At 23.3% G+C, this 25564-nt stretch overlaps 4 protein-coding genes and 1 long non-coding RNA gene across 6 annotated transcripts; 3 read left to right on the plus strand and 2 right to left on the minus strand.

The window, feature by feature from the left end:
• Positions 1-150: 150 nt before the first annotated feature.
• On the minus strand, positions 151-2663 carry LOC102677673 (L-xylulose reductase). Its single transcript, XM_006619852.2, has 4 exons — positions 2511-2663; positions 1392-1821; positions 975-1123; positions 151-880 (listed from the first exon to the last, which is right to left on the minus strand). The coding sequence occupies exons 1-4, from the start codon at positions 2560-2562 to the stop codon at positions 777-779; spliced, it is 735 nt and encodes a 244-aa protein (XP_006619915.1). The 5' UTR covers positions 2563-2663; the 3' UTR covers positions 151-776.
• Positions 2664-3054: 391 nt separating this feature from the next.
• LOC116186129 lies at positions 3055-4032 on the plus strand. The gene is made up of 2 exons (XR_004151076.1): positions 3055-3373; positions 3495-4032. It is a non-coding gene; the product is annotated as an uncharacterized LOC116186129 (long non-coding RNA).
• A 1459-nt stretch (positions 4033-5491) lies between these two features.
• Positions 5492-6681, plus strand: LOC116186128. Its single transcript, XM_031512471.1, has 4 exons — positions 5492-5928; positions 6026-6167; positions 6254-6319; positions 6551-6681. Coding segments are annotated over exons 1-4 (309 nt in total). The 5' UTR covers positions 5492-5926; the 3' UTR covers positions 6650-6681.
• Positions 6682-6963: 282 nt separating this feature from the next.
• LOC102677443 (UPF0764 protein C16orf89 homolog) lies at positions 6964-9502 on the plus strand. Its single transcript, XM_031512469.1, has 7 exons — positions 6964-7177; positions 7935-8033; positions 8120-8269; positions 8360-8652; positions 8907-9036; positions 9120-9222; positions 9332-9502. Exons 1-7 carry the CDS (start codon positions 7087-7089, stop codon positions 9477-9479), a joined length of 1014 nt encoding a protein of 337 aa, XP_031368329.1. The 5' UTR covers positions 6964-7086; the 3' UTR covers positions 9480-9502.
• Positions 9503-10815: 1313 nt separating this feature from the next.
• On the minus strand, positions 10816-23464 carry LOC102677302. 2 transcript variants are annotated; one of them, XM_006619849.2, is made up of 5 exons: positions 23204-23464; positions 12280-12352; positions 11982-12143; positions 11711-11864; positions 10816-11114 (listed from the first exon to the last, which is right to left on the minus strand). In XM_006619849.2, exons 2-5 carry the CDS (start codon positions 12349-12351, stop codon positions 10999-11001), a joined length of 504 nt encoding a protein of 167 aa, XP_006619912.1. In that variant the 5' UTR covers position 12352; positions 23204-23464; the 3' UTR covers positions 10816-10998. The 2 variants fall into 2 exon arrangements, with proteins under 2 accessions (XP_006619912.1, XP_031368330.1); XM_031512470.1 differs by lacking the exon at positions 23204-23464 and adding an exon at positions 21491-21787 and having other exon boundaries at positions 12280-12353.
• Positions 23465-25564: the final 2100 nt, after the last annotated feature.

Below are 25564 nucleotides of genomic sequence, written 5' to 3' on the forward strand. Positions count from 1 at the left end.
TTTTGCGAAACGATTAAGAATTACTGGCATAAAGGGTTAATTTTGAATGGAAATGCTTTGCTCGTAACATTGATTGCGAAAGGAGATGTGAATCAAATCAAATGCAACGTGTCTAAATCAGTTTGAACGTTTCTTACCGTGCAGGCAGTCTAATTTCGCGTTTTTCTCCGCCACTTTATGTTCACTGTAGGGATTCAAATAATTATTGATTAGAAAGAGCCGAAAAAACGAAATGTTTGTTTTAAACCGGAAATGGCGACGATGGGAGGGACTTCGATGAAACAATAACGCGTCTCGTCTTAAATATTTTCAGAAAATAAATGAGTTTTCTTTCACGGCGAGCGTTCATTGTTTCACGCCGTTCCCTGCCGTTTGCTCACCGAATTCTAGTTAAATAATGAAAAAAGAAGAAACGAAGCGTTTTTTAAATTAAACGAGATAAACGAATAACTGTGTTAATCTTTTTTTCTTTCTTCTATTTCATTCTTCTTTCTAAACCTTGTTTCCTCTCCTATATATTTATATTCAATAAAATTTTAATAAGACTCAAAATATAAAACAATTATAATATTAAACACAAAAATACTTATTTGAATTGTATTTCAATTGTATATAAAAGAAATAATATTTTTTATTTTATAAAATTATTTTTTTCTAAAATTAAAAGTATAATTAAAATTTATATAAATAATATAAATATATATATATATATATAAAAATGATATAAATATAAAAATAATATAAAAATAAATGATATCGAAGATTGATTTATACAATTATGTTGCTAAAAATCCACCATCCACTGGCAATGTAATTCCGTTAATCATTGAGCTATGATTGCTTAATAAATATATTATTGCATCTACTACCTCGAACACTTCTGCAAAATATATAAGAATAGAATAAAATATAAATAAGAAAACTGATAGAAATCTATTCCAAAAATAGATTCCATAAATAAAATGATTACCTACCACCAAATCGACCTAATGGTATTTTGTCTAACATAGTTCGTGCTTTTTTCGGATTACTCCAACCTAATTTTCCCATTTCCGTCAAAATCACTGTAGGATTTATGGTATTCACTCGAATATTATAGGGACCAAGCTCAAGAGCCATTGTCCTGGAAAAGAATAATTATTAAAAATGAAATTTATTTAATAAATTTTATCAGCTATTAAAAAAAGGTAGGTAAAATAGATTATAGATACACATATAAATTATAGCATAATAGATAATTATAACTTAAGTTTTTAAATATTTTTTAAGATTTTTATAACATAAAAAATGCAATTCATTTTTTTTATTTATATTATAAAATAATATGTAATAATATTACAAGAAGAAATATTGAATATCTTGAAATAAATTAAAAACTAATTTCTTCTTACTTAGATAACATATCTACTGCTCCTTTCGAAGCGCAATAGACAACATGATCCTTCAAAGCTGCTTGGCTAGCTTGCGAAGAAATATTAACAATACTACCACCAACTTTTCTTTGAATCATATTTTTTGCGACTATCTGAGAAACATTCAGTATAGCTTTCACATTTACTGTAAATGTTAAATCAAAATCTTCTGGTGTAGCATCGAAGAAAGAATTAAGATATGCAACACCGGCATTATTTACTAAGAGATCTATAGGTAACACACTTTCAACGGCTTTTCTGGTGGCGTTCCAATCGCTGAGATCGACGCAAATAGATTGAATACGAGGATCTTCTGTACATAGCTTATCTAGATTGTCTTTTTTCTTGGACAGCGCTATTACTTGACCTTCATATTTGGAAAGACGAAGAGCCAAATCTTTACCAATACCTATGATTTAAAATATTTAATATGTTAAATAAATAATATCTTGTGAAGGAAAATAATTATGAATCTAACTATATATCTAGCATGAAATAAATATGAATGAATGTGATTTATAGTTGGTTTATAATCATAATATAATTGAAAAATTTCTTATTTATCAATTTAAAATACAATAATTTGAAATATTTTGTAAATGAAATGTAAGATAATTAAAAACAATTATAAAATAAGAATATTTATTAGAAAGATATTAAAAAATAAAAAAAATAAATATTGAAACATTCAGATAAATCTGATTCATAATATGAATCTTATAATATAAATTTATGATTTAATTATAATTAGTTATATTATAATCATAATTAATATAATTATTTATAATTAATACAATTAATAGAATTAGTACTAATCGAAATTTTTTATAAATATCACAATATATTCATGAAAAATTATTTTCAATGAGAACTATTGTATTTCAAGATTATTATTACATAACCAACTTTTATCAAATAAAAAATATAGCTCTTTCTGATTGGTTCAATTTAAATTCTTTATCAATAAAGAAACAAAAACAATGTTAGATTTAAAATAGAAAAGAATTTAAAATAGTATTTAAAAATTGTCTTTATTAACAATTAAAATTTAAATAAAAGAAAGTTTACTAAATTATGAATATATGAATTATAACATACCTCGTCCGGCTCCTGTTACAAGAATACGTTTTCCCACAAAATTGATGTTCATGGCTACGAATGCGTTACCAACTACTACGAAATATTGCTTGTTAAATATATTTATTCCATTTGACCCCACCAATAATCATCAACTATCTGTATTAATATTGATACTAAAGATGGCAGAATAAATTGGCGCTTATTCAAATATGTTTAATATTATTCATTATAATTTTAAAAATCTATAATCCAAAAATTAATTTATTGCAATCATTGATAAATTTTTATTTATAATTATAATTTATTAAAAATAAAGATAAAAATTTTATATCTTAAACAAAGTTTTAAAAAAACTTTTTTTTTTTCTTTTTTTAAATCTTTTTTTATATTATTTGTAAAAATGTAAATAATAAAAATAATAAAAGAAATAATAATAAAAATATTAATAGTGATATAAAAAGAAATTTATTTTTAAAAAATATTTTACAATTTTCATCTTATATATACTTTTAAATTTTTAGCAATTATTTGAGCAATTATTTTAAATGACCGATTATCGATTGTATTGATATCGTAAAAGATTCATATTATAAATGGTTTTCTGTCAAATTTACATTTATGTAAAAATTATACTACGAATATTATTTTATCTTTGAAATTTATTATTTTTATTTATAAATGAAATATATAAATTTTAACAAGTAATTCAGTCAATCAATAAATAAATTACGTATATTAATTCTTGAACATTAGTTATCATAAATTTTAACCTCTACAAAACGACATTTCTCGAAAAGCGTCGATGAATGTAATGTCATGAATTGTTATACGAATATGCAACGTAATAATGGTATTTTGAAAATTAATGTGGCGAATACAAGGTAATATATCTTAAAAAGTAATTTTTATTGAAATTATTAAATTCATTCATTAAAATTAACGTACAATTTATATAGATACTATTGCAACTTAAAATAATTATAATTTTCTATGATTTTTTAGGTTAGATTGGAATATGACATTTGTTCTGAAACTATTATAATTTTTATCTTCTTTATTTTTACAATAAATCCATTGAAGAGGAATATCAATATCAAAAGTTATAACAGAATTTTGTATGATTAAAACAATTATGAAAACAATGGCATCCGAGAATTTTTTTGGGAGTGGTGGCACATTTCATCGTGCTTTAATGTTTATGCTCAAACTTGGTTGGCAATCACGATTTCGTCTCCCAATTCTTCTAGTTATTGTACTTGTCGCTATGGATTACAGACTTCAATTAGAAATTGAATTTGAAGTTAATCCTGAGCAACATAATCATTTGTGATTTAAGAAAAATTATTTATAAGTTAATTCTAGATTATATCATTGAAGAAAAATTTAAATCATCATAGAAAGTGCAAAAAGCTATTTTTCACTCTATAATAAGAATTTCAAGGATTAAAGGGTATTGTTGATACTTTTATTCATATACTTTTGTTATAGTTTCTAATTGTTGCAGATTGATGCTGTATTAGAATTATATAGGCTAAGAAAATTATTAACTAATATTAATTAATATTTTTAATTATTCGTATATCATACTTAGAAAGAAGAGATAACATATAAGTTTTTGACAATGATTCAATCAAATTTAAAATATCAATTTGAATCAGTCATTATATAATATATAATTTTTACTTTTTGCTTTGTTCATTATAAGTTTTAAATATACAGTAGTCCTTCGGTTATTTGACTTAATAAAAACAAAAAATTTATAATAATTAAGGGGATCAAAAAATCAGGGAATTTTATTTCTTAGACCAATAGATAGATATAAACATATCATGGTACAGTTTTTACGATATGATATATATTATCTAATATATATTTAGGAAATAAATGTTAAATATTTATTGAATTGAATTTTTAATAGAAATGTGAATAATACAGCAATATATAATTCAATTATATTTCAAAAATTTTTATTTTTATTTTCATAAGAATAGATTTGGTTATATGATTTCTTTTTATTTGTAGTCAGAATAATTCATAAATTGGATAATCGAAGGACTACTGTAATTTTTTTATATTTATTCATTTATAATATAATATAACGTGTAACTTTTAACATTATATTAAGTTACATATCTTTGAGACTGATATTTAAATAAATATCTTTATAAAGATATAAGAAATATGAAAAAGATGTAATAAATGTGATCAAATAATATAAAATGGTACAGTTAATAAATAATCAAATTTCTTTGCACTGTACCTATTATCATATATTTAGTCATCAAAAATATCCATATAAATTATGTGAATATATCTATTTTTGCTAAAACATTAGAAAATCTATTTAAAAATATGTTAATAGTTTACTCAAAAGATTTATATAATTATAAAAGGCTGATGAAATATTAACATAATTTTAATTCCTTCAATGTATGTAATTTTTTTTTATTAAGTATTTTATATTCAAATAGATTTTTGAAACTTGATAACTATTAAGTGAATATACAGTCCTATATAATTTCATTTTTCACAAATGCTAATTTAAATAAAAAATAGTATGTAATTAAATTTTCTAAGTAAAATAACAATAATTTAGAATAATAATTTTAAAAATAATAATTTAGAATAAAAATACAAATGTATTTTTTACAAATATTTTATGAAAACAGAGAAAAATTATTTCATTTATTTCATGTTATTATTTAAACATGTTATTTCATATAATACTTCAATTTTTGTCAAATATTATATATTTACAAATTTCAATCTAATGTTAACTGTAATATATGAGAATTAGATTATTACATATGCTATGTATGTAGATTTAAAATAAATATTATATGATTAGATAATATTAGTTATTATAAATAAATAATAACAATTCTCGATTCTAATATTTTTAACATTTTAAATAAATGTTATTCGTTAATGTTGCAATTTACATTATAAACGATTTGTAAGCATTCATTTTAATTGTAAATGTAAACAGTTGTGTATTCAATATTACTAAAATAAAAAATTAAAAGATTATTTTTATAAACCTTTTTTCTATTTTTTTGCCGAAAAATTACTACATATTACACACATAGAATTTTTTTCCTGAATATAAGAATATAAGAAATAATATAAGAGCATCAAAATAATAAAAATTTTAAATTTAAATCTAACAATTATTATATTAATAAATTATTTAACAATTACAGGTTTCCTTTTCACATAAAACTATGATTTTACGCAGTCAATAAATTGTTATGTCGTAATTCGTACATTTTAAAAACAATCACAATCTTTGTAATGAATCGAAACCCTTTCGTAATCGAAAAGAAATTCGTTGGCTTCACAACGAATATAAAAGATGCCTGTGCTAGAACAATGGCAGTGTTACGTTTCTTCTTAATGACTTTTAAGCGAGAGATTAAGAATAAATTTTTAGCATGTAAGTTATTAAATTTATTAGTTTATTTAAAGATTTTACATTTATTTTATTTTATTAAATAAAATATAGCTATTTAAAATAATTGTTTTGTATAAAGGATATCGAATCTCGTTTATTTCATTATTTCAATTATAATTTCGGTTCTTGCAATGAGGACTTCTTCTGAAACAATAGAAACAGGAGAATTAATAAATAGTGTTCAATCTCCCATAATTATGGCACAAGATTATTCAAGCATGGTAATTGACCTATCTATTTATTATATTTATATAAGGATTTGTATTATCAGTTTTTAATTTTTCCTATTTTTATCTAAATTACTCAGATTAAATCAATGCAGGATAATTCATATGATAATGATGATAGACCATGTCAAATAGAATATCAAATTGTAAGTTCATCATTATGAATTTTATAATCAAATGGCAAATTCATTACTTCTTTATTAAAATTGAAATTATAGAAAAATTACTAAATTAAAATTAAATTAAAAAATTAGAAAATTATAATTAAATAAATTAAAACTAGAAAAATGTGATATATTAAATTTTGCCATCTGAATTCTAATATTTTTCTAAAATAATGACAATATAACAGAAGAATATTATTACTTCACTTGCAGACTAAGAAAAGGGCAGGAAAATGTATAAAACTAAGTCATGGAGTAACTGGTTGTGTTTCTGGTGATTATATAAATCCTTTTCATCCTGATTGCTTCTAAATTCTTATACAAATAATTTAAAAAAAAAAAAATCAGCCTAAAATTAGTTATCTAACCTAAAAAAATCGCCACTTTATGTTGTAACGCTTCTATCAATAAAACAGGTATCTTTCCCCTATATTTTCGTGTTAATCAAGATTTATCATCAGCCATTCGTTTTCCTTACTTTCTTCCGTTCCATCGAATGTTAATCAACCACCCACGAGTATTCAAGTTCTTGAAACTGATTTCATTTAAGAGTTGGCTTCCCAGGGTTCGACATGTTAATCTTCATGAAGAAAAGTGATTTCCGATGTACGTGACAAAGAATAACTACTTCAGTTTTAATTTCATTAAAATCTTATGGACTTATGGGGGTTTGCGGTGGGGTTGTCGCTATAAAATCCTTGGAAAATCGAGATCCCATTTCTTCAGAGTTGTGAACTAACTGTATAGAAATGCTTAGAAAGTTCACTAGTACTTGGGCAATTCTGCTTTTCTGTGGCTTCCCGCCATGGAGCTGTGGAAACTTTACTTCCAAGAATTTTGGTAAGATTGGAAAAATCTTGAAATCTTTTCTAATTTATTTTTATTTAATTTGGCAAATTTATTTTTTATTATCTTTTTTAATAATTAAAATGATACAAAAAGTTATTTTATATTTTGTTTATTTTATTCGAAAAATCAAAGTATGTTTTAATATTATTACACATACAATTTAAATTTGACAAATTATATATTTAGAATTATAGATTTAGAATTTAAAGTTTTATTTTTCATTTATCATATTATTTATCATATTATCATAATATATATATTATATATTTATCAATAACAGATTCAGCAAAATGGGAACTCTTGAAATTTTTGACATTTTTAAAGGAGAAAAAAAATATACAAAAAATATAGGATTTAATTAATTTTATCTGTTGCAAAATCAAAATAGGAATAATAAATAAAATAATTTCTATTCTTGAAAATATCAAGAACATTTTTCTGGTAGCTTTGAATATTTTAGTAATATTCTTCTTTATTTTTTTTTTTTAAGTGATAAAAAAAATTATTCTAATTCATTTTTAAAAAATGCAAAACATTTATAAATACATTTATAATTATATTTATAGTAAATTACGTAGTAAATTTAAATTATCTTTCCTATTTACGAATATTATTCCTAAATATTTCCATATATTATATTATTCTATGTATTTATAAAAAATTAGATAAAAAAATTATAAAATTCAGTGACTTCTTTAAACTTGTTGTTTCTTTAGTTATCTATTAAATCCGTCACTGTTTATTACAGAAGAAAAATTAGTCAAATTGTCTAAAGTGATAGAATACATTCATCAAAGACCTCAACAAATGAATGCCGATGTTACGTTATCTCTAACTATTGTTCAAGGTAAAATTATAACAATATTGTAAATTTACAATTTTAACAATTATCTTCGAAACATTGAATACATCATTTCATGTTATTTTTTACAGCTAACATTGCTGCTATTTTTTTACATAAAAATGCACAATTCTTGACCGATAAACATCGAAATATACTTATGACGATTTTAAAACTTTGTGATTTAACAAGACGAGATTTATTAAATAAAATTGTTTTAGAGAATGAAGATATCCGATTATGTAAGAAAATTTAATTTTAACGAAAGAAAAAAATATTATCGTAAAAAAAATTTATTTTCGAATACAATAATGAAAACGGTCAATTCATAGTGCACGAAACAATAAATTATCCCAATTTATGGATGAAAAAGATATCATGGCAGCATGGTGCTCTAGTAAAAGGGAGAGCCAATATCGGATCTTATCGAGATATACGAGATCTGATAATGCAAGGAGCGCCTAAGGAGGAAGAAAGCGATCGATGTCTCGCTGAAATCGTTCGAAATAAGTTCAATTCGGATCATAGAATTCCTAGTTTATGCCTTGAAATATTAACTACTCGAGAATCCACCAAAGGATATCCTCTCACTCATCGATTATTAATCGTTCAAATTGCCAAAATAGTTAGTATATCATTACAGAATTTTTTCAATTTGTTCTTCTATACATAGGATTATAAGTATCCAAAAATTTGAGAAATTATTCTTCAAGCAAAAATAAAAATTAAGAATAAAAAAAATTACATTTTTGATTTTATCATGAATAATAACTAAAAAAAATTTTTTTATTTTTATTTTATTTTCGTTTAAAGAATTATTCTTTTTAACATTTGTAATTAAATATATTGTGCATCTAATTAAACATAAGTTCTTTTCAGATGGAATGTGATCAAGATCTTCCATCTTCAGAATTAATACTTTTTTATTGTTCTGCAATTTTCCAAGATCTGATCGATATCGAAATAGCTGGATTTCCTTATCAAACACCAGATTTAATGATGGAACAGGGTAAAGAATAAAAAATACTTCAAAATTTTTTAAATTTTGTATCATTATTTTTTTACACAATTTCTTTTCTTTTGTTTTGAAAGTTGTTTTATGCGGCATAGAAGGTTTTCTTGAATTCACTGATAAGCATTATGAACGATTAGTATTGGATTGGTCACATCCTAGCGGTTGCTTCAGTTCTTTCGGGTACGTATCTTCAATGATAGATTATACTGTTTTTCTCGCATTTCACCTTTGACTTTGGTTGAACTTTTGGATACAATCGATCATAAAAATATATATTTTACTTTCACAGAAATAAATTTCTTAGTAGTAACAAAATGCGTGTGATACGAAGAGCTTCGATGCAAACTGATTTTGGCTGTGATAATCACGCTACTGGCTTAGCCGCTGCTTCTCTTTCTTTATTTATTCGCAAAAGTTTAGAGAATACGTATGAGTAACAACGGAATTATTCATCGTTTACATAAAAAGTGTACTAGCATATATATATAGATACAACTTATATATATATATTCTATATATTCTACATATATATAGAATAAAATTTAAAGTTGCATTTTCAGAGAAAAATAATAAAATTCTTGTAGATATTTTGTTACTTAAGAAACATTTCGAATATTTCAAATGTTTCGCAAAATATTTCTTTAATTTGATATTTATTGAACGTTTTCTACGAATAATACTACTATCAATAAAAAATTTCTCATTATCACTTTGTTGAGAACACACAGCTGAATGAGAGAAATGAAGAGAATATAAAGAAGAAAATAAAGGAATAAAAAAAAAAAATAAAACTACAAACAAATAATAATTTATTTCTCATAGTTTGTAACAATAATTACAAATGTATATTACGCGGTAGAAAGAATAAAAGAGAAATAAAAGTGGGGAGCAGGAAAAATAAATAAAGTCAGTCGTTAACCTTGCGTAGGAGACTGGTTCTTGCAGTGTGGCAACGCGTGTATTTTTACATACGCTTAATATTTTCGTTATCCTTGAAAATGGAATCTATTTTCATCTCGCTAGGGATCAGCCTCGTCTTTTTGATATCGCAATAACGAATCGACAATAATGTCGGTTCTTGAAAAAAAAAACGCATTGTTTTCTTGTAGATCCATTTGAAACGCGTTTCATAATTGTTTTTATACCCTCGAACGATGCTCGTTTTTCGGTTCAGTATTATATACGGTATTTATTCGTGATATGCTCTTATCGCGGATATATGATCGAGAGTCTCCTTTGAACCCAGTGAAGCGAATAATTTCAGAGCAATACAATAGTTCATAATAAATTTCTTTAATATTTCCTCAATCTCTCTTCGTTTTTCGTTGTCATTCTTTACGATTGCCGTTAAAGGTTGGTAAACATGAAATGAGGTTAAAATTTTTGTGTTTCCAGCAGTGAAAATATAAATAAAGTTTTATCTTATTTGTAATCTCATCTATATGAATAAAATTAGAAAAAACTTTGATATTTTCGATGTATGAATGATTCATTTTGATTATGTATTATATATTTCGTTTAATAATTTAATTTTTATTTTAAAAATAGAAAATATATTTATGACATATATGTACATAATATAAAATTTCAACTTTTTATGCAAAAAAAATTGTTAAAAATAAATATATAAAAAATATTGAATCATTCGAGGGATCATCTTGATGCCATAAATATATTCTAATCTACTCATGACTATTAATCTTATTTTACAAATATGGTTCTGCGGTTTTCGATAAATTCTTTATCGACGAAAGGCGTTGTCTCGTGCTTTGGTGCGATTGTGCTAATTGATCATTAAGTATATAATTTTTCCCAAAGTAATTAGACTATTCTTTCATATATAATTTATTTTTATTATTTTTTTTTATTTTTTATTTTAAAAAAAAATAGTCTAATTATTTTGTGAAAAGAAAATATCTCGATCATTTTCTTCTTTGTGAAATTATCGATTTGTTTTTAAGGTCTTCGATAATTATAAGGTCTTCCATATGGGTCAATTCGGCTGCTCATTTTATCATACCTTAATTGTTGGAAATAACTGTACACTACCAACCACAAATATACATAGATTACTGAAAAAAAACAGGATTAAGGTTAATTATAAATCAATTTATATTTGAAACATTTTTTAAAATGATCAAATTATTGTGTTTAAAAAAACTAAAGATTAATATAACAAAATCTTTTGTTTATATTTTAAATATTGTTGAATTTCTGTAACTCGAAATTCTTTAAAATATTACAATTTTGTTTATTCATATTCATTCCTGTAAAAATTTCTACAATAGAAGCTAGAATAAATTTATATAACTCGAATTTTATTATATTTAATTTAAAATTTGAAGTCAAAATAATTCCTTCTCTACAATTCTACAAATCAAATTTTTATCCCGACTGCCTCGAAGAATGTTATAGAATGTATGAATAACTCATTCTTCGGAAACTTCGAAGATAAAATTCCCATAACCTCTTTTACCTTGAGATTCGAGATACCAAGATTCGATTGTATTTTTTAAAGTATTTTCAATGCTTTTTAATTGGATTTATAAATGATTTTAATTTATAATTTATAAGAAAATATTCAAATAAACTAATAAAAATTCACAAGAAAACAAAATAAATAAAAATAAAATACTACAAAATATAAAAGTAACTACACACTACTCACCAATGGTTAGGATGCCAATAATGAGCCACAGAATTCCAATTATTACGTCATGATATACGAAGAACATGATGGACGTATAGAGGACACTCACTAATAAACCAACTGCTAAGATTAAACCCAAAACTACCCATGGTAGCATTAAAAATGTTTTTTTCTAAAAAAGAAATATTTTAATTTATATAAATTTAAATAATCAATTAATTAAACAAATTTAAAAAATTTTATAATAAAAAATTTTATTCTATAAACTTGAAATTGACTTAGATTTTACCTTAAGAGCGCCAACTATAAGCAATGTTGAAATCAGAATCGTCATACACAAATTTATCGCAAAAATGATCCTGACGATGCTCTGGTCTACAATGTCGATCAATATTGTTTTCCATTCGACATTTAAAGTAAAGATTAAGATCAATGAGATAATTGATAAGACCTAATAAGAATCGAATAAATGTTTCTATAAAAAATTTTTTTTTGATTAAATATAATATTAAATAAATAATATAATAAAATTATATAAATAAATAAAATATATAAATAAAATTAATTATTTTTTATCATATACTTACTATACCCAATATTCCAGTGAACAATGTCCCCGTTTTTAACGAATAACATTTGCAACACGTCGTGAGTTGCATTCTGAAAAAAGAAAAATAATATTAAATGATGTTTCAAAAAAAATTAAGATGTTTTTAATCTTTCTGTTATTTTTATAATTTTTTGCAAGTATATTTTGACATAAATCCTTACAAAGATAACAGCAAGATTAACAAATTTTAATAATTTTCGATAAATTTGATATGAAAAATTTATTTATATTTTTAACTAAATATAATATGTTCAATTAAATGTATTAAGAAATTTAAGAATTGTTTGTTTAGTGAGACAAAAATTAAAAAAAGAAGAAAATTAAGGAAAGCTAAATTATAATTGAAGAAAAAGTATACAAGATTTCTAAAATGATTTTTAATCACTTAAAAATTAATTAATTAATTTTTATAGCCTTTAACAAGTTTTCCAAATTTATATTGTTAAGATTAATTATTTTATCGATCTGTTTTTTCTTCTTAGAAATATCAAACAAGTATTCTAGATAGAATTTAGATCACAGGTAGAATTAGAATCTGTGATGCTTGCGTATTTTTAAAATTGATCGACAACCAATTCCTCATTCCTGATACAATAACATTTTTTGTTTTCTCTTTACGAATTCTATTTTATTTATTATTTATGAGTTATGAGTTGTGTATATTGTGTAAATTTCAATATTGAATTTTTAAAAATTTTTTAATGTTTTTCATTTTTTATTATGATTAGCAAGAGAAAAGTTTTTACTATATACATTACAAAAATATATGTTAGATTTTCCAAAATTTTTACATACTCTTAAACAAAAAAAATAATTGCAAAAACATTTATTAAAATTTATTATATTGTACGTTATAAATATTTTTAATTTCTTTATTTAGCTATATTTTTTATTAAAATTATGACTCAATAGTTCAATTTCATCGTTTAAGTCATTTTTATTGAATAAAATGTCATAAAACGTTTCCTTTTCCTTTCTTCGAGTCATCATATAACATCAACTATGTTCTCATACCCATATAATGTGATCAACGCATTAGCATACGCGATATTACATCAAAGGTGACGCTACATTATACCTAACCTTACTCATTTTTATTTCAGTTCGACCACGACATAAAAATTTCTAAATGTTGCTATTATGCAAATGAGAACATTGGGTTTGTTGCATCATCAAAGATACAAAGTTTATTTTAATGAAATATAAATATATAAGAAATACAATATTCAGAATTTGTTTTTAAAATTGTTTTTTTAAATTAAAAATCGTGTCATGTAACTATGAAAATTAGAGTAAAGATATGAAGATGAAAATTAGATATTGAATTATTAGATGAAATCAAATCCTTAATAAAGTTTTTATATTTTTTTTGAAAATGATAAAGTTTGATTTAACAAATTTAATTTTTTGTCCATTTTATCTGTCAGAAAATGAGATAAAAATAATTACAATTAAAATTTTATATTAATAACTTCTTAATTTATTAATTTAAATTTTTCATATTATTGTCAATAATTGTTCTTTTAATTTTTTTGAAATCGAGCGGATTGGCAACAATGATCATAATCTTGAATATGTGGCATTAAAACGACGATATTTAATTCGCGGCACGCCGAGAATAGAGAGAATATGGGTCATTGGCATAGGTGGTCAGCATCTATTTTCGCCTGTTTGTCGATTCGCCTCTTTGGTCTATCCATTGCTGACCTTTCTTTTCACGTTTGTTATTCCTTCAGATTGTGATATCCGGTAGCCATATTACCACATCATCTTAACTGAATAACCCTACTAAATAAATTACCGACCTCATTTATCAATTGAGACTTTAATGAATTAATCAATTTTTATGATAAAATAAATTAATCGTGAAAATCTTGATTAATTTAATCTTTAAATTTTTAAATTTAAATTTATAAATTATATTATTTACATTTATTATTTTATTAATTTAAAGTGTTTATTTTTTCAAAAATTTTTGAAGAGGATTAATGATTTTGTTTTATATTTAAAAAATATTATTTTGGTCTTAATATACTTAATATACTTAATATATATAATATACTTAATATTTTTAAATATTACTAAATAAAAATTTAATCTTCAATTTTTTCGAAGAAAATCTTAATAGATTAATTAAATTAAATTGATTTAATAAATTTTTTTAATTAATTAAATTAATGGATTTCCAATTTCTTTAAATATCGTATAATTTATATTAAAAATAAATTTTTATATTTATTATTATTAATTAATTGAAATTGATTTTTAACTTCATGATTATTGAGAATTCAGATTAAACAATATTCCTTTTAACAAATTATTATCATAAAATTTAATCAATATTAATATCAATATTATTAAATATTATTCAATAATAATTTAAATATTTCATGTCCTTTCTCGAAAAAAAATAATCATCATAAGAAAATTATATTAATAATTGATTAAGAAATGAAGTTAAATGTCGCTTTAAAAAAAAAGTGAGAGACAGGAAAAGGAGATCGCCATGAGATTCGATCGATACGAGCGACCCTGACGGTCATGGTGAATACGAAGCTAAGACGAGGTCTTACGAGCCCCATAAGGAAACGCATCTCGATCCCTTGTTCCTGCGATTTCTCTGGTTCACCTCGTGCAAAAAGGAAACGTATCGTCTATGAAGAACTCGTCGGATGACATTGGCCGCAAAGTCGGTGTTTTGCTTTCGTTCCACTTCTATCTTGTTTTTAGAACGTATGAATTCGTGATTTATTTAACTATTAAATGACACGGGACACGACTTGACCATCTATATTCGATTGAAGTACGTATAATAATAATTCATAGATCCTAACCTATCTAAATTTCATATTTTTTGTAAAAGAATTATTTAAATATTTTATTTATAATATTAATATGCAATAAATTGATATGCAAATTAAAAAATATATATATATATTATATATATATTATAATATTTCAATGATAAATAAATAAAATGAAAATTAAACTTATATATAAAGTATATAAAGAATCTTATGATTCATAAATGAAGTCTTTATAAAAATACTAAATGTTAGTAATTTTATATAAGACTTCTCTAATTAATATACTATGAATGTTTATATATTTGTGAAAAATCTAAATCTAAAATAAAATATACAAAAAATAAAGTATAAAATAAAGTATAAGTTATGAGAATAAAAATTAATATTTAAATTTCATTCTTTTAGTTATATTCATAATTTCAATTTCAATATGCATAACTTCCGCTTTATAAATCAATTTGATCAATGCATTTATTATTTTGTTTAATGAATTTCTACCATCTTTTAGTTAAAATGTTAATAGTATTCATCAGTAGAATAACAACATTTGCTCACAACTTGTGTTCTATAACGAGCGATGACATATGAAATAAGGTCGGGTAAAGTGAACTATTCAGTATCAAAATTGTGGAAAAATCGCGATTACACTTATCTAAACACGACTTAAACTTTAATTTTGTTATTTTTAACTAGTTTTAATTGCGTTTCATCGATTGTAAGTCTAAGAGAAGATTAAAATCGCGGGTTCTGATGTATGCACGAAGTGACTTTGTCAGTCTGTTCGCAGTATTCGTTGCAAAAAAACGCGTTGCATCATCTAGCAAGAGATCACGCTCGGCCTCGAGAGGTTGTTTTCCACGAGAAGGCTTGTGGATACGAAGACGGTTTACTTACAATGTTTTCTTTTAAGTACTATTTAGGAAATGCAAAATGCTGCTTTGAAATTTAATTGAGAAAGTATGTTGGTTTGAATATTATCGCATTAAATTGTTGAGTTAAGAGTGATTTTAAGATTATTTGGATATATTTAACTTTTTATGAAAATTATATATTTTATAACATAGAGTTATATATTTTATATTTTTTAATATAAAATTGTATTTATTCATCGCTGAATCATTGAAATTTACATTATTATATTATTGTATTATTAATATTACTTTATTTATAATAATTATTAATTCTTGAATATTATATCTTATATTATATAATATTAAGATATAAGATATAATATTATATCTTAATTGAAGTTATTTCTCTTATATAAACAAATGAGAATTTTTTTTTGGAAAACTAATTTGCATGATTTAAATAATAAATATATAATTAAGAATATGAAAATAAAGAATTTGATGTTCTGAATATTAATTTGAATATATATCATATAATTAGAAAATTAATTATATATATATTATATCCAGTATTAAATAGAATGTAAATGAAAGTATTTTCTATAACAAGAAAAATAATATAAATATATAAGTATCAAATATAAAAAAGATTTAAATTTGAATGTGAAAATGTGAATCTAATCACATTGAACAAGCTCAAGACATTGAATGATAAAATGAGTAGAATCCGTATTAAATTTAGGCGAACCATGTGCGATGATTGACCGGAAAAAAATAGAAAACCACTTGATACACGTGTTTACGCGACGCCTACTCAATTATTCTTGACCTAGATATAAGCAAAGGGCGGACTTAGCAAATACTTCCTTTTCTTCGATTAGAGTAGTTCTGCCCTTTCATGAAATGGATATCGATATCACGCGAGCTTTTTATTTATGATTCGTTCACATAATGGAAATTTCTATCACGAGATATAAACCATATGAATAGATTTCTATTCATAAATTTATAAAGATTAATACCTAATCTCAAAGTAATATTTTTAAATGATATGAATTTCCAATGCAAAATTAGTAGACATAATGAAATTTTGAAAGCTTTTATCGTAAATTTTATTGTATACTGTGAAATTATTAATGAATATCATTATTTTTTTATTATTTTATTTTTGATTCGATAAAGTTAAATAGCATTTTTTGATTCACATCTCAATTATTGAAAGGCAAGAGAATCTCAGATGCATTTATTATATTTATTATGTTCAATATATTATAATATTACTTTATTTATAATAATTATTAATTCTTGAATATTATATCTTATATTATTTATTTTTGATTAACACAATTGATTTGATAAATTATTGTAAAATATTGCATGTAGTTATTTAGCATAGTATAGCATATTATAATGATAGTAATGATAAATAAAGATCTTTTTTTAAAATAAAAGTTAGTGAAAAAAGCTACTTACAAATTGTACACTCAATTTTATTTTATGTTTTTCTAAATATCTCTTTCAGACAATGCAGAAGGGAAACTAAATCTTTTCATCTGGAAACCTTTGAGAAATGGTAATTCCATGTATCCAAATTGATCCCATATTAAGATACAGAAGATCTTATAGTGATTAAACTTCATGACAAGTTAATTTTAGAAATCAATGATATTATACTTTTTAAAGATATTATATGAAGATATTATGTAGATATTATATGAAATACACCTTTAGATAGGATAATGAAACTAGAGAGAAAAACTATTTTTATATATTAATTTTGTATATTAAATGATGGTACACTAAACAAATTTAATTATCAGCAGTTATAATTAATAAATATAATTAATAATTATCAATATATATAATAGTTTTTTTTAAAGTTATAATATTTATTGTCATTTATCATTACTTGACACACAAATATAGCTTATAGAAATTCGATTTTCTTTTTTTGTCGTCAGTTTTAGCGTTGTGGAATTAATTTTTTCTTTATATCCATTTTAACCATTCTTTAAATTCATAATTTTATATATTGATGCGTTTTTCAGTTAGAATGCCAACTTGTAGAATCTGTAATGATGTTAGAAAAATTTCGCTTCAGATCAAAAATATTAACTCGCAGTCTGTGACTAATTGATAGTTTTTATAGAGGTTATGTGCTGATTAAATGTACGACGAGTCACCATTGATCTATGGAGGCCGTATCTTTAAAATCTTTGAAATAAATACGGACACATGAACAAAATACAATCGATGGATCAAAGCGAATATCATTGTTGTTTAAATATAAAAGTTACAATATACAACCATTACATGGTATCACATTTGAATTGATCTATTACACAGGTATACAGTTTTGTTCCATTTCTTTAAATAAACTTCAATATAAAATCGCAAAATCTTTTAGAATAAAAAAGTTAACACTTATTGACTGATTTATATATAATAGTGAAAAATTGTAATGTAAGTTTTTTCATATACTAGTTTAAAGTCTATTGTATCGGACACGTCATACAATAAAGACGATCGCGTAGTGATAGTAATGGTCATCAGAATTTCCAATTCAGATCTTTGTCAAGACATTCCTTTATTTGTGCAGCATTCGTCACGATCAAGTCAGGTGCAGCGTCGTTAGCGTCATGGAATACCGATATCTTGTCGCGTGTCGCTTCTTTCGTAACCGATTTCCGCGTTCACTAAAGAAACAGGAAAGATAAATGAAATTGCATTCTATTTTCTTTAATTCGCGAAGAAAGGGAAAATATTTTCCACGTGTCGTTTTTCGATTTTCGAATTTCGATTCATTCATCATCAATTTATGATATTTTTTTTAATTAAATTTTTTATCTTTAAGATCTTTGAAAAATTTTTTCAAATATGAGAAATTCTATTACTTTTTTATGATGAAATATGAGAAATTCTATTACTTTTTTATTATTATGTATTTATTATTTAGAATTTTATTGCTTTCAGTTATTATTAAATTTTTTTTTATTTTTATAATCCTAATATAATTACAAATAATATTAGTTATTTTTTTAAATTTAAGTTTTAATTTAAGTTGTTTTATTATACAAAATTCAACATTGTCATTTAACGATTTTATATTTTAAAAATAAATTAATAATTTTTCTTTAATGATTAATGCAGGAATTTTTTTTAACAAATTAGCGACGATATTTTTGCTCAGGCACACATCTATTTTTGTTTTCTTAATTACATATTGTGATTTCTTCGAATGATAAACGAAAAAAAAAAATAGAAACAAAGAAAAAGAAATTTATGGATGAACTGGTTTAGATAAATAAGATAGAGGGATACAAGTGAGAAAAATAGAAATGGTTATTCGTGAATGGACCACGAAAATCGTAGAAAAAAGCAAAAGGATGATCACGGTAAGCGAAAAGTAAAAGGAGGCCAACAGTCGCGATCACGACTGTGAACCATGAAAATATGTATGCACAAAGTGCGCAGCAAAATAAAGTGTTTCGTAAACATAGAAAAAGTAAAGTACTTAAAATATTTTTCTAACAAGTTAATCATTAATAAAATAATCATTAATAAAATTTGAAATGCTATTAAAATACTATTTTAATTGGATGTTAAATCTATTAGAAAATGAATTTTTTATATGTATTCTATAGATAGGTAAATAGGTTATGTACTTATTTAAAATCATATAAATTTCATTATAATTATTTATCAAAATATTAATTAATACACTTATTGTAATTTATTTTAAAAAATTGAATAGAAAGATTCATTTTTTCTTTTTAAAATAAAAATGAAACTTTTAGAAAATCAAATTTTTGGAGATTATATATAATTTTTTTTTAATTACAATATATATTTTTATTGTCATGCGGAGATCCTGTCTTACAAAGCACGAAATGATGATTTCTTTAATCTGTGCATAAATCTATTACAAATATTTTAAAGCTTCACCTAACATAATCGATATATTTTTATATCAATATCTTTTGTTTATTTCTTTATTTAGAATCGATTTTTAAAAAAAAATTAATATCTTATGTATCACGGAATATTAGAGAATTATAATATTAATAAAAATGGACAAAACTAAGAAAAAAAAAAAAAATTAAAAAAAAATAAATACAAGTAATTTGCGAAATTTTCCTTTAAAAAAATTATTCTTTGACAAATTACGCCAGCGTATCAATGACAGTTATGCGATATGCGCGCTATTATTTTCAGTTATTAAAGTTCATATAATTCTCATATTTTTTTCTACAATAAAATCTCCTTTTATTATAATGAAATAAAAAATTAAAAAAAAAAAAGTTGATAACTCAGACTTCATTATCAAAATATTATATTATATTATATTCAAAATAATAGATATAAAATAATATAGATTATTTATGTCTTTTTGTGATATCTATATTAATGATAATGTGAAATTTCATGTAAAAAGTTTCACAAAAATTTCATTTTCTATCGAATGATTCTTGGAATTATCATTCATGGAGCTCGTCTCGATTTCAGTAATTCAAGCTGCAAACGTTTCGTTTTTTTGTTCCGTAGAATTTTGCTTTTGCTTTGTACGTGACTTAGATTGTTAGATCGTTGCAGATAAAATGATGGTTGACGGTCTCTTGATGAAAAACTTCAAACTTTTATAAGTTTTTGAATTAACAAATTGAATTAAAATTGATAATAAATTGAATACATTTCTTTTGTAGGTTATAATTACTATAATTAAAATATTTATATAACAAGTTTTAATTAATGATATTATAATTATGATATTTAATTATGATATTATAATAGATTATAATTTCTAAAAAAAAGAATTCTTATCAAGTTCTTATGAAATTAAATTTTTCGTATCGATATTAGGTTACCTTATATTTTTTTTTTTTTCGAAATCTGTGTATGAATTTTATGAGCAATTTTTACGTTGTTGTATTGAAGTTTTTTTTTTTTTATGAGGAACGTATTGGAATTTAATGTTGACTCATCGTTCGTTTCGATAAACAATCTTCCCGAAACATAATAAACGATGAATAAAAAATACAGAAAGATATTTGAAAAATTTTAAACTTTAAATGTGTAACAGATATTATTTAACGAAATATTTAGTCACTGAATTCTGAATGATTTTAGATATAATCGTGGAATTCGAATATTTTATGTAAAGGGATATTATAAAATAAATAGTAAACGAAAAATTATCAACACGATCGAAAAGCGGGAAATATGAAAGAAAGACATGAGCATAAAAAAAGTTTTCAATTAAAAAAAGTATAAAAATCATTAATTTTTTTTCTTTTCTGTATTTATATAAGATAAAATATCTAAATTAAAAAAATCAACATGAAAGATGGGAAATTTGAAAATTTAAAAATGCGAACATTCAAAAATTTAAAAAAAAAAAAAAAATCAAAATCTTTACTTTCTTTTCTCGGTTCTTACAATACAAAATGTAAATATAAATAAGTGGCGGGAAATTTAAAATTTCGAAAACGTGAAAAATTCGAAAGTCCGAGTAAATCTTCAAAATATTATGCGTTTACTGCGTAACGCAGAGGCTCGTTATCTCGGCGTGTTTCCTAACACTTGGCGAAGAATTTTTAGCGTTATTTACACATCTTGCGTAGTCCATGGTAAACATTGGCCGTGGCAATTTTTGTCTCGTGTGCTCGTGTGCAGCCACGATGCACTTTCATCGCAAGAGTGAATTGAAGAAAATCGCCGACTCGCCGATTATACAATTCTTCGCGATTATCGCCAATTAGCATGAATAATGGATAGTTTTATATTTGTATTTCGCGTCATAAACTCGAAGCTCGTCCTTCGTTTCGAATTTTTACGACAAAACGAACTATTTGCCTCTAAATAATCTTTATGATATTTAAAAATATATATACTTCTGTAACGATAACGATTATTGAATATATTGCTTTGAATTTTATTTACGAAATGGAAAATGGTTATATCTGATTCATCAAATTTTTTTTTACATAATTCTTGTCTTAAGTCAAAGTTTTTATTTGATAATTGGTAATAATAAAAAAATAATAGAGGTAAATAAAAATAATAGAGAAGTTTATTATTAGAGAAAATGTAATATAAGTAGATTGTGGATATTTATACTATTATATTAAATTTATATTTTCATGAATTCAATTAGAATGGAATCTAAATGGAGATTTATTTCGTCTTTTGAATATTATAACAAGAAATATAATTTAGATATTTTGTATATTTTTGCATTATTGTTACGTCCATCTTATATTTTTTAATAATAAATATAAATTTTAATTTCTCATAAATGCATAAATATATTTTTTTAAATTGAAAAATTAAAATATTTTGTTATATTGTAAAAATGTGTTTAAGAATTAACAAGAATTCTAAAACGTATCACAAAATCAAGAAATTTAAAAAGCACTGAGAAGAGTTAATAAAAATAAAATGAATAAAAAAATCAATAAAATTTATCAATAAAATTAGATTTAATAAATTTTTCTCTTCTGATTTTCAATTGTTATCTTTGAATCTTTTTGATTACAAATTTTCCTTTTTCTTGTTCTAAATGTTTATTAAACAAATAGAAAAAAAATGTAATGAATTTAAGAAATCATATTTTTCTTTTAAACTTCTATTCAGCAAAGTTTCTTCCAAAACATATTTTTTAATTTCACTTCTTCATTTTTATCTTTTCTCGTATATCAATATTTGTAATGTCATATTTTATGTTGATTACAAACAAAATTTTTTTCTGAATTCTCGTTAATTACGAAATCTTAGAAATTTTTACTTTACTTACTTTTGAAAAATCAGAAAAATATAATCGAAATCTTTGATTTTCTTATTTTTAAAAAGAAAATCGCATTGTTAACAAAATTTTTCAAATCTTCAATTTATGCACTTTTAAAAAATCTTCAAAATTCTATCAACATATTTGCTTTTAAAAAATCGAAAAAATTGCTTCGATAAAGTTTTTCAAATCTTCGATTTATTCACTTTTAAAATCTTCCAAATATTCAATCTACTTACTCGTTTTTAAAAAATCGGAAATATCATCGATATATTTTTGAAAAATTTTCGAGATCTTCGATATACTTGTTCACTTTAAAAAAAAATCGATTTATTCACTTGTAAAAAATCGGGGGAAAATGATTTCGTTAACAATATTAAAATTTTCCAAATCTTTCGATTTATTCACCTTTTCGGAAAATCGGAAGAAAACTCGCGGAATTTCTTCGATTTTACTCACTTTCAAAGGAAAATCGTTGACTTGGAAAGATCGAAGATGTCGCCTCTAGGCTATGGGGTGCGCGGATTCCAAATGTTAGACAACCGGAAGAGAGATATCAGAGGGGCTTCACAGAAATTTGGGTGGCGCGAGGCGCAATGATATTAGGTCCAGCGCGATCCGCTCGCAATAGGAGATGGTCAGAAACTGTGCCAAGAACAGTACGTCGCCGTGGCAGACCGCGAAGTTGTACACCTACGATGCGTATATACACCTACACCGGTGGCTAACCAACACAGTATTGCCGCGGCGATCGGTTGCCGCGGAACGGAGCGAAGAGGAGAGGAGTTGATCGCTGTTACGTTGAGTTTTTTTTTCGGTTTGAAATGAGGAAAAGTATTATTATTAATATGTGAAACGAGAGACAGAAGAATCGAGAAGATGCGATATTGATATGCGATTAGAATTTTTAAGTTAGGTTACGTGAATAAGGATGGATGAGGTTAGGAACGAGAACGTTGAATGGATGAATAATAAAGTAAAAAGAAAAAGTTAAATTTATATGATTATTTTGTTCTAATTATATTCAGATTTATAGAAAAATTAGTAATTTATGTGGAATTAATTTTTGAAAAGTCTTAAGTTTTAATTTCTTGTTTCTTTTTTAAACGGCTTTATAAATATGTTTTTCCATGTTTTAATTTTTACTTTATTTATTAAATTTATTTTTATGTCAATTTTAATGTATTTTTTTCATGTATATTATGTAATATTTTTTCATTTAGTGTTATGATTATGCTTGTGAAGTTATTTCAAAACATTTTATTGTGAACATATAAGATGAGCAAAATTACGAGTTCTTATAAAATGATAATTTTCTCTTATCTATACTAAATATTCAAAATTGTTTTGTATTGTCTATGTATTACACAACAAAAGTTTATTTGTTGTTGTTTATAAACAAACAAATTTGCAAATAATATTTTTTGAAGAGTTATTTATGAAAGAGTATTTTATAAAGAGTTTGTTAAAGTAAAAAATAAGAGAAAAAAGAAAAGTTAGAAAATTTGTTAGTGGAAAATTTGAAAATTTAAAGACTGAAAAGATTAAAGGATATAAAATAATTTAAATTGAAGAATACATCTTACAATATATAAATGAATAAAAATATTCATTAGAAGAATATTAAAAAATTAGAAAATTCATTAGAAAATTAAAAAAATTTTAAGAATTTTTTAAGAATTTGAAAATCTAGAAGTTTAAAGATTTAAAAAATTTATATTTTAAGGTAAAAATTAAAAAGAAAAAAAAAATAGCTTAAAAAGATAAAAAATGTAAAAATTGATAATTTTTAAATTTGAAAATTGTTCTCATTTATAAATTTATATACGATATAGATAAAAGATTTAAAATAAAACTTAATTTTGATAATTTATAAAAATTGAAAATAAAGTATTTATAAAATCTATTTAAAAAAAAAAAACACAAGGAAATAGAAAATCGATAACACTCGAACGATTAAATGATAGTTAAGGAAGGACAAACAGGAAATGTATTTAATTAAGTGTATTTATTAAGTTTATTGAATAGCACAATAACGAGATAAAAGGGCAATTGAATTGAATGAACTTCATTTGTAAAGATTATTTAAATTAAACCAATGTTTGAATAAATTTAGATTTTATGAAAATTAATGAGATCTTGAATCTTGATCATTAAAAAAAGGACATAATTATTTTTAATCAAAATTTTGTTAACATATAATTTTACTTGTAAAATCATTATTACTAAAGATATTAATACAATATAGCATGGATTACAAAAGATCCAAAATAATCCATCATGCAAGAATTAATATTACAGTGTTAATATATAATAAATATTTTATTTTTTCATCATTAATTTATATTAAAAATAAAAGAAATTTGATAAATATTTACAAAAATGTATTCCTTGATCTCCATGAATTTTTTAATATATTGTCAAGATTATCACATTGAATAGTTTATTAAATTAATTAAAAATTTTAATTGTTTATTTAAAAGTTATGGCATTGTTTATTTAAAAGTTACTAACCTAATCCAAACCCAATAATAAACCATAAAATTAAATAAATTTTGATATCAATTAATCTGTTAATTCTAAGTTTAATTTCACCATAAATCAAAATTAAATAAAAACTTACTTAGCTAATCATAATCGATGAGCTAAATAGCCGATTTAATTTGCATTGGCAATTTTTTAATCGTAGCTATTAATTGTCTGTAGCAATAAATTATCTTGATCTAAAACTATTTCGAAGAAAAAAACGTTTTTGTTAATAACCTTTTAATATGATGAATTAAGTAAAATCTTCACAATATTCGAGGATTACCTGGATGG

Source organism: Apis dorsata, unplaced genomic scaffold (assembly GCF_000469605.1).
Source record: "Apis dorsata unplaced genomic scaffold, Apis dorsata 1.3 scaffold_444, whole genome shotgun sequence".
NCBI lineage: Eukaryota > Metazoa > Arthropoda > Insecta > Hymenoptera > Apidae > Apis > Apis dorsata.

What these genes read in the sequence shown, in the direction of transcription:
- LOC102677673 (XM_006619852.2), bottom strand. Translation starts at nt 2,562, where the DNA reads ATGAACATCAATTTTGTGGGAAAACGTATTCTTGTAACAGGAGCCGGA. An exon ending in TGTAACAGGAGCCGGACGAG is followed by an intron (nt 1,822 to 2,510) that starts GTATGTTATAAT and finishes TTTAAATCATAG; the next exon opens with GTATTGGTAAAGATTTGGCT. An exon ending in GCAGTAGATATGTTATCTAA is followed by an intron (nt 1,124 to 1,391) that starts GTAAGAAGAAAT and finishes ATTCTTTTCCAG; the next exon opens with GACAATGGCTCTTGAGCTTG.
- LOC116186128 (XM_031512471.1), top strand. An exon ending in CACAAGATTATTCAAGCATG is followed by an intron (nt 6,168 to 6,253) that starts GTAATTGACCTA and finishes TAAATTACTCAG; the next exon opens with ATTAAATCAATGCAGGATAA. An exon ending in GTCAAATAGAATATCAAATT is followed by an intron (nt 6,320 to 6,550) that starts GTAAGTTCATCA and finishes CTTCACTTGCAG; the next exon opens with ACTAAGAAAAGGGCAGGAAA.
- LOC102677443 (XM_031512469.1), top strand. Translation starts at nt 7,087, where the DNA reads ATGCTTAGAAAGTTCACTAGTACTTGGGCAATTCTGCTTTTCTGTGGC. An exon ending in GAATGAAGATATCCGATTAT is followed by an intron (nt 8,270 to 8,359) that starts GTAAGAAAATTT and finishes GTCAATTCATAG; the next exon opens with TGCACGAAACAATAAATTAT. An exon ending in GGTTGCTTCAGTTCTTTCGG is followed by an intron (nt 9,223 to 9,331) that starts GTACGTATCTTC and finishes TTACTTTCACAG; the next exon opens with AAATAAATTTCTTAGTAGTA.
- LOC102677302 (XM_006619849.2), bottom strand. Translation starts at nt 12,351, where the DNA reads ATGCAACTCACGACGTGTTGCAAATGTTATTCGTTAAAAACGGGGACA. An exon ending in TTATAGTTGGCGCTCTTAAG is followed by an intron (nt 11,865 to 11,981) that starts GTAAAATCTAAG and finishes TTTCTTTTTTAG; the next exon opens with AAAAAAACATTTTTAATGCT. An exon ending in TATTGGCATCCTAACCATTG is followed by an intron (nt 11,115 to 11,710) that starts GTGAGTAGTGTG and finishes GTTTTTTTTCAG; the next exon opens with TAATCTATGTATATTTGTGG.